General features: G+C 43.8%; 1 protein-coding gene across 4 annotated transcripts; it reads right to left on the bottom strand.

Moving 5' to 3' along the window:
- Positions 1–218: 218 nt before the first annotated feature.
- LOC141509976 (leukocyte immunoglobulin-like receptor subfamily A member 5) lies at positions 219–5,217 on the bottom strand. 4 transcript variants are annotated; one of them, XM_074219902.1, is made up of 6 exons: positions 5,118–5,217; positions 4,801–4,893; positions 4,280–4,555; positions 3,718–4,002; positions 3,329–3,382; positions 219–974 (listed from the first exon to the last, which is right to left on the bottom strand). In XM_074219902.1, exons 2-6 carry the CDS (start codon positions 4,853–4,855, stop codon positions 856–858), a joined length of 789 nt encoding a protein of 262 aa, XP_074076003.1. In that variant the 5' UTR covers positions 4,856–4,893; positions 5,118–5,217; the 3' UTR covers positions 219–855. The 4 variants fall into 4 exon arrangements, with proteins under 4 accessions (XP_074076003.1, XP_074076002.1, XP_074076006.1 ...); XM_074219901.1 differs by having other exon boundaries at positions 4,801–4,836; XM_074219905.1 differs by having other exon boundaries at positions 3,718–3,822; positions 4,801–4,836.
- Positions 5,218–10,720: the final 5,503 nt, after the last annotated feature.

Below are 10,720 nucleotides of genomic sequence, written 5' to 3'. Positions count from 1 at the left end.
ACACAACCATAGATACAGGCACTGAAAACATATGTAGACAAACACATTAAAGACTTCTGATGGAGGATAATATCAGTGAACATCTTGGGAGTGTGGGAAGGGTCTGGAGTTGAGAGGTTTTGTGTGTATAGGGGAGGGGAGGGCTGTGGGTGGGATCAGGACAGTTTTACAGCTTTGGTTCTCCATCAACAGAAAAATCAGAAGACCCCAACCAGAGAACACAAAGGAATTTATTTTCCTTTCTCAAGAAGAGGACACAGCCTCCCCATCATGAGATACAACTCTAGGAAGAGTACAAAGTGCCAAGGCAAATATGCCCCTTTTATCCTAGTCTCTAACACAGTCTCAGCCTAGATCACTGGGTTCACAATCTTTCTAGGAGCATCTAGCCAATCAGTGCAAAGCATTTACAAGCCCTATTTCTATAATTATTCAGAGTCAGTTTCACCCTATCAAAGAGAGATCATTTGTTTTCCAACCAGAGAGATGATTTTGGATCCTTCCATAGATGGGTCAATCAGCTCAGTGCTGTATGATCTTTGTTACCCCCTGACCTTAGGGAAGTGGAAACTTTGCAACTCCTGCTAATGTGGCTTTGGGAAAAAGGAAGACTCATTGGAACCAAGAGGGGCTTCACCCAGTTATATTCCCACTTAGGGGGTAAGGGTTGTGTGGGAGTGGGGAAGAGGAAAAGGTCTGGGGGAAAAGTCTGGGCATTATTAGCTTGGACCAGAGCTGCAGAGAAGTCAGGGATGCTTCTATATGGAGCTGGGCCTTCAATGAGTCTTTGGGGTGCACACAGTCAATGAACCCCAGCACTGTCTTCACATCTTCAGGGGATAATGAAGCTCCTTCTCAGGGTCCCCTCCTGCTCTTCCAGGCTTCAGCCAGTAGGACCCCCAGGATGATGAGAACCAGCCCAGCCAGGCTGAGGCGGATGAGGTTGCCCATGGTGTAATCCTGGGGAGCAGGATCTGGGAGGGGAAAGACTGTGACTGGGAGGGGGACAAGACCTCTCTGATCTCAAACCCCATCAGTGGAGGCCCACCTCTGTTCCCCTCCCAGGCTCCTCAGGTTCAGCTCTGCTCCTGGTTCTGGGCCAGGAGGTTCTGGTCATTCCCTGGATAGGAGTCAGAATATGGGGGACCAAGGGAGAGAAGCCTGAGGGAGGGGCTGAGGCAGCCTCCACCAATCTCCTCCTCCCCTCAGTGCTTCCTCTCCAGGGCTCTGAGTCAGCCACAGACCCCTTTTCTGGAACCTACATATTACCCTCACTTCCTCTCCTCCTCCTCACTCTCCATCTCCTGCCATTTTGGCAGCAGCTTGGAGGAGTGGAAAGAGTATGGAGATTGTGGTGAGGAAGAGCAGAGCTCAGTCCCACCTTAGACACTTGCTCTCTGTGAGACCTTGGTAAGTCTCTTCCACTCTCCCTGCCTCACTTTCCCCATCTGGAAAATGGAGTAAATAACATTAGGAGATTCCCAAAGCTATTGTGAGGAACCAGTGAGATTCTAATTGTGAAGCATTTAAGGACTTTATATGTGACGGTTCCTGTTAATATTGGCATCAACAAGCATTGACCAGTCATACTGAAGAACGGCCCTTGCCCTCAGGGAGCTCACATCCTCAGTGGAGAAGATCTGGGGAAGAGCAGGATTGAACAAGGGACAGCAAAAGCAAGGGTAAGAGAGTCTCTAAGATGAGATCCTGGGAGGAGGGGAAGAGGGAAAGGACAATCTCCTCCCAGAAGGGGAGACTGAGCAGAGCTATGAAGGGAAACCAGAATTTAAGGGGAGCAGGAAGGAGGTACAGCTGGGACAAAGGTCTGGAGGTGGGAGATGGAGGAAATGTGTGAAGATTTGAAATAGTAACTCATCATGTGGGGGAGGAAACACAGCCTGTCCTTAGGAGCTCCCAGTCTTATGTAGTAATTCAGGTCTATAGACCTTTATTAAGGCCCCTGACCCAGGTCCTGGGTTGGTTCACATCCTGAGGATAATATGCCAAACAGAGCAGTTCCTGCCCTCCAGGGGTTTACATTCTACTGGAATGCTCTGTCCTCAAGGACACAAATAAATCTCTAGGGTCCCCTTCTGGGGGGGGGGGGGTTACTAACAATTGGGATGGGGACAGGAAGGAATTCTCTAAGGGGAGGCTCCTAAACTCAGCCTGGGAGGGGTCTTTGCATTGTCAGACAAGAAGGTGAGAAGGGAGAGCATCCCATGCGAAGGGCATAGCCTAGGCAAAGATCCAGAGTGGGAAAAGGAGAATAACAAGGAGTTACAGGAGGAATGGTGGGCAATGAGGGGACACTGGGTGGGGTGGGCAGACCCTGACTGGACATCCAGCCCCTGCCTCTCTCCCTGTTGGTAATCCTCTAGTCACTCACCAAACTGGGTGTTTCCAGATTACGGATTTATAGAGAAGACCCCCCAGGATGAGGAGTGGGCAGGGGGAGGGGAGCCCAGAGGGTTCTGGAGGGTCCAGAGGGAGCCTCAGGTGTGAGCTGTGCCCAGCCTTTCCAATCCACCCTTCTAGATGGCTAAAGTGATTTTTTTCCCCCTGAAGTATAGATTCTCCTCCCTTATTCATTTTTCTTTGGGATTTCTATTATCTTTGGAATCAAATTTAAATTCTTCTGGTTAGCATTTAAAACTCTTTATAGTCACTTTGCCCCCCTCCCATAATCTGGTCAAATTGCTGTTTCTCTCATAGGACCCTTCATCTTCCCCCCAGGTATGTTGTAAAGACTGACCCCAAAGTCTAGAATGTCCTTCTCTCTCTCTACCTCATAGTCTCTCATTTCCTAGAGGTGGTCCAAGGACCAACTTCTTATGATGACTAACACCCTATTGTCCCAGTTAATAGTCCTCCTCCTTTCCCATTGCCCCCTTTTTTAATAAGTATATATCCTACATTTCTGAGATGTCTTGTGAAATGTTGGGTGGAGAACTGGCCTGATAACCAGATCTGGGTTCAAGTTCTGCCTCAACTCTTTCTGTCTAGGTGACCCTGAGCAAGTCACTTAATGCACTCAATGCTTCTGAAAACTATCCATAGACTAGAAATTGTAGAGGGCATTTCCTCATAGGGGAGTTCTCTAGACAAATGAAATCAGGAGCTAAGTCTTCACTGCTCTGTTCAATGCTGCTTCAACCTCCTGCTCAAGTTCCTTCTCCCTAACTTGTAGAGGACTGGAGCTCTCTTCTCTCCTTCCTGCCCCTTTGGGCTCCTGTTGGCCATGGGGTACCTGGGACAGGGAAGGGCACTGAGGATGACTGGGACTCCCCCAACTCTCAGGCTTCCACTTTGGACTGTGATTACTCACTATTTGTGGGGTCTGGTTCCTTGGGATCTGGGAGGCTGTGATCTTCAGGAGTATCTGTGAATGGAATGAGAGGGTAGGCAGCCTAACTTGCCCTGCTCTCCCCCTCCCAGACCAGTGTGCCCCTCCTGAATCTTCCTGTGGCTGCCTCCTTTCCTGGTCCCATTAGTCACCTTGTCTTCTCCTGGATAAGCAAGAGTGAGAGCAGGAGAGGAGATGTGTCCCCCACGCACTCCAAGACTGTTAGATTCTGCCTTCTCTTCTCCTCCTCCTTTCTCCTGCCCAGGATTCCCCAGGGAGTCAACATCCCCCAGCTCCCTGGGGCTGGGCACAGAGCTCCCAATCTGGGGCATTAGAAGAAAGAGAAAGGGGCTGGGTTGGGGATGTCTCACCTGTGACCCTCAGAACCAGAGGGTTACTGGGAGCTGACCATACATAAGGGTAGGCACTCTGAAAAACGTGACATCGGTAAGTTCCCCCATGAGCGGCTGTCACAGCTGTGATGGTGAAGGAGGGCAGAGTGTGCCATTCATAACGAGAGGTCACATTGCCTCCTTGGTTCTTAGACAACATGAAGCCATCCAGGTCAAAGAGAGACTGACAGTGGAGAGTGACAGTCTCCCCTGGGACCACCACAGTTCTGGGTCTGGCGGAGAGGACAGGTTTCTCATACCAACCTGATGGACAAGGAGACCTTGGTGCTATGGGGAACAACCCTGCACTGTGTGTAGGTCAGAGCTCACAGGGATGTGCCACCACCACCACCTCCAGCTCTGGAATGATAGCCTGAAGCCTAGGAAAGTCCCCTCTATCCATAATAAGTTCTGAGTTAAGAATCTCCTCTCTACTGTGGCCCTAGATGAGTGGGGTGTGCCTGGACAGAAGGGGACAAACGGGAGGGAATGCTTTAGTGGGGACTGAGCCCTGGTTGATGGGGAAGGCTCTCTGCCTCACCTATCATAATCAGCATCAGAGAGTCACTGGACTCTGAACAGCCAGATGAGGTGCAGTATTGACAGTGGTAAACACCAGCAGCTTCTGCTCTCATTTTCCCCAGAAAGAATGAAGTCTTATTCCCTTCAACATAGGATGACACAGACCAAGTGGTTCCTTCTTGTTCCAGTTTGTAACTTGAAGCCTCCAAAGGGCTCTGACACCAGATGGTCACAAGTTCCCCCTCAGGCATCAGATGATCTGGCTCTGCCCAGATGAAGGTCTTGGGGAGATTATCTGGAAGAAAGAGTCTGGAGATTCAGAGGGTTTTGGTGTTGCCCTTGCCTCCTGACCCTAGGTCCCCTCTACCACCACCACCCCCAAGAGTCAGTAGTAGGTCTATCCTCCCTTGGGGAGGTGAATGTCCCAGGGGGTGTTGAAAATACTGAAACAAGAGACTGATGGGTGGGAGTGAGATAAAAAGAAAGAGAGGCAGACAGAGAGAATGGTGGGAGGCTGGTTGGGAGGAGGGGAGAACTCACCATTCTGTGCCTTGATCCTCTGACTCAGACAAAATCCTGCCAGAGAGGACCCCATTAGCTCTGCCCAGAATCTCCAGTTTCCTTACAAAACCTCTGGGTGAGAGATGAGGGGTGTGGGGAGGAGCAGGGTGTAAACTGAGTTGACAGGACTTTGAGGGCTGCTGGCTGGACTTCAGGGTCCCTCTATTGGAATTCTAGCTCTGGGTGGCCTCAGGGGAGTCACTTCCTCACTCTGGGCTTTTTGCCTCCATTGTAAAATGGGGGAGAGAAGGAAAGGACAGGTTCCCACCCCGGAATTCTCCCCTCCCAGCACTCACCGAGGCCCAGCAGGGCAAGGAGCAAAGGGGACATGGTGGTCCCAGGGCGTGAACTGATGACTGGTAGCCCAGCTTGGGGACCAAACAAGCCCAGGCTTAAATCTTCTAATACCGCCTCTTCCTCTTTTCTCCTTCTTCCTTTCTCATTACAATAAGGGAAGTACCCAAGGGACTGATGTGTGGCTCTCATTAGAATTCAGGTACCAGAGCATCAAGGAACCCAGTGAAGACAAAGATCAGTCCCACATCACTATGATCCTTGATCTGATCTGTGTCCCCACCTCTGCCTCAGTTGCTCCCTTGGTGCAATAGGTGGGAATCAACTCAGAGAGCTCTAAGATGGTCTTTGTTCTAGGTTACTCAGATTTTTAACCTGGTGACTACACCAGGGTCCTCACCAGCTCCCAGGATTCTGTCACCTGGACCCAGCTCTCTGCCTCTCTCCTTATTTCCCTTTATGCTCTGTCCTTCATTATGTCTCCCCAGTCCCTGCCTCTCCTCCTCTCCTCATCTCCCATCTCACACCTCCAACTCTTGGACCTCCAGGAGTGGGTGTTCTGTATCTTGTCCCAAATGGACAAGATCTGGTTCTTTCCTCCCAAACACTCCCCACTGCTTAATGTCATCATATGGCATCACTGGCCCCCCCATTCTCCTATAGTCTATCTCTTGAGAAGTCTTGTTTCTGCCTTTATAGCCTCTCTCTCCCAGCCTCTTTCTCTCCTCTAACCATACCCCCATCAGACCCTCATCCATCACATAGAGTGAGCGAAGGAAAGAGACAGACAGACAGATAGAGAGATGGAGACAGAGAGACAGAGACACACAGAGAGATAGAGACAGAGACAGAGACAGAGACAGATTGAGAGACAAAGACAGAGACAGAGAGAGACAGAGAGAGAGACACAGAGAGAGAGAGAGAGAGAGAGAGAGAGAGAGAGAGAGAGAATCTATTCACTAAAGTAAAGAGAAAAAGTTTGAGCAAATAGGAATGAGAGGAGTGGAGAAGAAAACAAGGTAAAGACTAACAGATTGCCTTCTGTGGGTGGTGGGGGAAGGGAAGCAAGATTGGGGGGAAATTATAAAATTCAAAATAAACATAATCTTTCTTAAAATAAAAAAAAGAAAGAAAGAAAAGTGAACTGATGCTGAGCGAGATGGCAGAACCAGAAGAACATTGTACACCCTAACAGCAACATAGGGTTGATGATCAACCTTGATGGACTTGCTCCTTCCATCAGTGCAACCATCATGGACAACTTTGGGCTGTCTGCATTGGAGAATACCAATCTGTATCCAAAGAAAGAATTGTGGAGTTTGAACAAAGACCAAAGACCTTTAATTTAAAAAAAAAAAAATGTTATCTTATGTAATTCTTCTATATCTCATACTTTATGTTTCTTCCTTATGGATATGATTTCTCTGTCATCACAATCAACTAAGATCAATGTATAGTATGGAAATAATATAAAGACTAACAGACTGCCTTCTGTGGTGGGGGGGGGAAGAAGCAAGATTAGGGAAAAATTGTAAAATTCAAAATAAATAAAATCTTTCAGAAAAAAAGAAAAGAAAGTTGTCATCAGTTTGCAGGATCAGTCTGAATAGAGGATTGAGAGTAAAAGGTTTGGAAACTTTTGAAAGAAAAGTGGATTGTAGGGGCGGCTAGGTGGTGTAGTGGATAAAGCACAGGCCTTGGAGTCAGGAGTACCTGGGTTCAAATCCGGTCTCAGACACTTAATAATTACCTAGCTGTGTGGCCTTGGGCAAGCCACTTAACCCCATTGCCCTGCAAAAACCTAAAAAAGCAAAAAACAAAACAAAAAAAGAAAAGTGGATTGTCACTTGAAAACTCCAACTGTAATTGTATTTACATGTATAATTGTATTTACATGATAATCAAGAGGCTGGTGTGAGGTCTGGGTCAGTGAAAGGTTCTAGATAAAGGGGAAAAAAAAGAAAGAAATGTTTATACTTTGGGTTAGATCTGGCCCCTATCCTTTTTCTGGATTAAGAAAATTGAGAGGTTTGTGTAATTCAGGAAACAAAAAAATAATTGAGTGTGATTGGGAACATTTTTTATTAGATAAGTGAGGTATCTTACAAACTAAGTTATATACTGATTGATTTTAAAATAGCATAAAATTTATGTCTTGAAATTAGAAGTATGACTGCAAATTATATGAGATTCCTACCCATTTTTGTAATTATGTTCAATCTGAATTTCAAGAACTATCTTGTTTCCTTCTCACAAAAAAAGAGAAACTTATTTAAAAGACCAAGAGTGGCAAGGCTTGCATCCTTCCGAGAATTCCCAGACAGATGAGCTTCAATTGCTTGGGAAGGTAGGCAGTGGCTCCAGTCAGGTCCACTGGTAAGGACTGAAAAAACTGTCACCAAAAAAGAAGGAAAACTAATTACTGCACAGAAAAAGGGATGGAGGAAAGACCTTATAAACTTTTATTTTGTAAACTTGCCAGGTTTTGGAAACCCATCTATGTGGACAAAGATATCAGTCTTGGGAAATTATCTTCTTGTGAGTTGCAGATTTTCTAACCAAGGAATGGGCTTCCTGGGAACTTATGAGTTTGTTTATAAAATAGAAATGATTTCTAATGATTGATCTTTATACTAGAATGAGACTAAGCTCAAGAAGAAGAAAAAAGAAAAATAAGTGAAGGATATGAAGTGAAATCTCTATGAGAGTAAAAATAATCATTTTCTGACCCTAAACATCATTTAAGATAAAAGCTCTTGGGATCATAACTGATATTATTTGGAGTTTTTAGTTCAGGTGAGTTGTCTATGGATCATTAAGTCAGTAATCCACATTCTGGAGATAGGGTCACAAGATACTCAGAGGGGATGTGATCCTAAATGTGACAGTTTGAGGTCTAGATCAGGGTAAAATCTCAAAGTCAAACCTTGGCATAGCCTAAGATTGAACCCTCCTGACTCAGTTTCTCTATCGTGTTTCTTTTTTTGATCAGAAACATTTCTCACCTGAGTTTGACTATCAGATGGTATTGTTCTTATGTGATTAACTGTCAAATGTGATTTATTTGGCATTAAATAGAGCTAAAAATGGTTTATCCTAGCACATATGTTTTGCCATTCTGTGCTCTTAGACCCAGGCCTGAAAGACTAGTTTTAATAGTTATAATCCAACTTGTTTCTTTTGTAACAAATTTCTATAATCAGAGGAAGTGGTCAGTAGAAGATATGAATATAAGGCATAGTATCATATTGTTTTCAAGACACACATTTAACTGAATGTGTAGTCATTCCATATCCCAAACAATTAAGTGAATTAATATTTGTGCTTACAATCTGCCTGCTAATAGTTACATATTTTTATATAAATCCCTGAAATAGTTCATTTTTTCAGAATGCTATGAGAATATTTGGAAAGAGGTAAAGACAAAAAAAAAGGTTTGTAAAACAAAGATACAAACTCTATTAATTTATGAGGTTAAAGTCAGAAAACTCTTCTGTTTTAGTTTAAAGTAATGATTATGTGATATCTATACCATTTGCATATCCTTATCAGCTGAATATGGTTTGTGGTAGGCAACTCAGTTGATATAATGTTCTCTGTATATAATTTTGAATTAATATACAGAAATTTTTGTGTGGGGGTTTATTTTATAAACTGCAACTTTCTTAAAGTTGTTCGTTGCTTCAGTTAATTTTTAATTTAGTTTCTAGACAGACCATCTTCTCATATCAATTGAGAGAATTATTTACAGTGTTTAGTACAGTGGATAGTATATAATTAGCACTTAATACATGTTTTTCCCTCCCCTCTGACCTGTAAAAGTAGTAATATTGTTTTCTGTTTCTTATCTTTATTTCTTTCAATTTCCTTTTGCTGTCTTATTGCCATAATTAGAAATGTTGTGGTCATGATATGAATATCATTGTTTTACCCTTCATCTTATCAGAAAAAATCTTTAGTTAGTCCCCATTTTTTATAATGCTGACTTTTGGTTTTCAATAAATATTTCTTATGCTATTGAGGAAAGATCTATTCATACAGAGGTCTATATTCAACATTTGTGGATCTGACCAAGGCCTTTGATACCATCAGCCATGAGGGTTTATGGAAAGTGATGTCAAAATTTGGTTGACCAGAAAAGTTCATCCATATTGTACATCAGTTCCATGAAAGTGTGCTTGCCTGGGTTCTGGATGATGAACAATGATCTTGAGATTTCCCGGGCACCAATGACGTGAAACAAGAATGTATCCTTGCTCCCACACTTTTTAGCATGATATTTTCAGCCATGTTATCAAACACCTTCAAAAAGGATGAACTTGGCCTCAAGGTCAGCTACAACACTGATAGTTAATTCTTCAACTTGAAAAGGCTACAAGCTAAGACCAAAATAGAGGGAGTCTTGGTGCAGGATCTTATGTTTGCAAATGAATATGCCCTCAATGCAGCCTCTGAAACTGAAATGCAACAAAGTATGGGTTGATTCTCTTCTGCTTGTGCTCATTTTGGTGTAACAATGAACACCTCCATCAGTCAACACCACACCATCCATGTGTGGAACCTTCGATTAAAGTAAATAGAAAAGTTTTGAGGACTCTAGACAAGTTCATTTACTTTGGTGGTGTCCTGTCCAAGGAGGCACACATTGACAATGAAGTTGACACTCACCTTGCCAGAGCTAGCTCAGTGTTTGGAAGGCTCTGAAAAAAAAAAGTGTGGGAGAAAAGAGGCATTGAAATGACCACCAAGCTGAATGTCTATAGAGCTATTATGCTGACCTTTTTGTGATATGCCTGTGAAACCTGGACAGTTTACAGAGCCATGTCAGGAAACTAAATCACTTCCACTTAAATTGTCTTAGGAAGATTCTGAAGATCACCTGGCAGGAAAACATACCAGACACTGAGGTGTTTTATCAAGTTGAACTACTAGTTCCAACATTACTACAGAGAGCACAACTATGATGGGTTAGACACGTAAGAATGCCAGACATGTACTTCCCAAAAAACCATTTTGTGAAGAACCCACCCAGGGCAAGAACTCACAAGGGGGTCAGAAGAATCAATACTGAGACACTTTGAAAACCATGAGGTCTTCAAAATTGAGTGTACAGCATGGGAGACACAGGCACAGAACCACCAAGCACGGTGTGCCCTCATCAGAGAGAGGCCTGCAACTCTATTAGTGCACAATAGAAGCAGCTCAAATGAAAAATAGCATCCATAAATTCAGAGTACCCACCCCAGGTATTCACATGGACTATTTGTGCCTAACCTGTGGTAGAGCATTCCAAGCTCATATTGGTCTGATTGGTCATTTTTCTCAAACATAGTGATGTCATTTTGGTCTTCTTCAATAATGAAGGACAAGAACCAAAAGTAGGGATGGGCTTCATATCTTGTCAAAATTTCTTTATCTTCTGTCATATTAATATAATTTTAATTATTTTTTTACTAATGTGGTTCATTACGCTGATAGTTTTTCTCTTTTTGAACCAACCCTGAATTCCTCATATAAATATGACTTGGTTATAATGTATAATTTTTGTGATATATTGCAGAATATTTCAAGAGAGAAATAAAAATGGTGAAAGAAGAGTTTATGG

Source organism: Macrotis lagotis, chromosome 1, assembly GCF_037893015.1.
Source record: "Macrotis lagotis isolate mMagLag1 chromosome 1, bilby.v1.9.chrom.fasta, whole genome shotgun sequence".
NCBI lineage: Eukaryota > Metazoa > Chordata > Mammalia > Peramelemorphia > Peramelidae > Macrotis > Macrotis lagotis.
The sequence above is the reverse complement of the archived record's forward strand: the minus strand, read 5'-3'. Positions and strand labels throughout refer to the sequence as shown.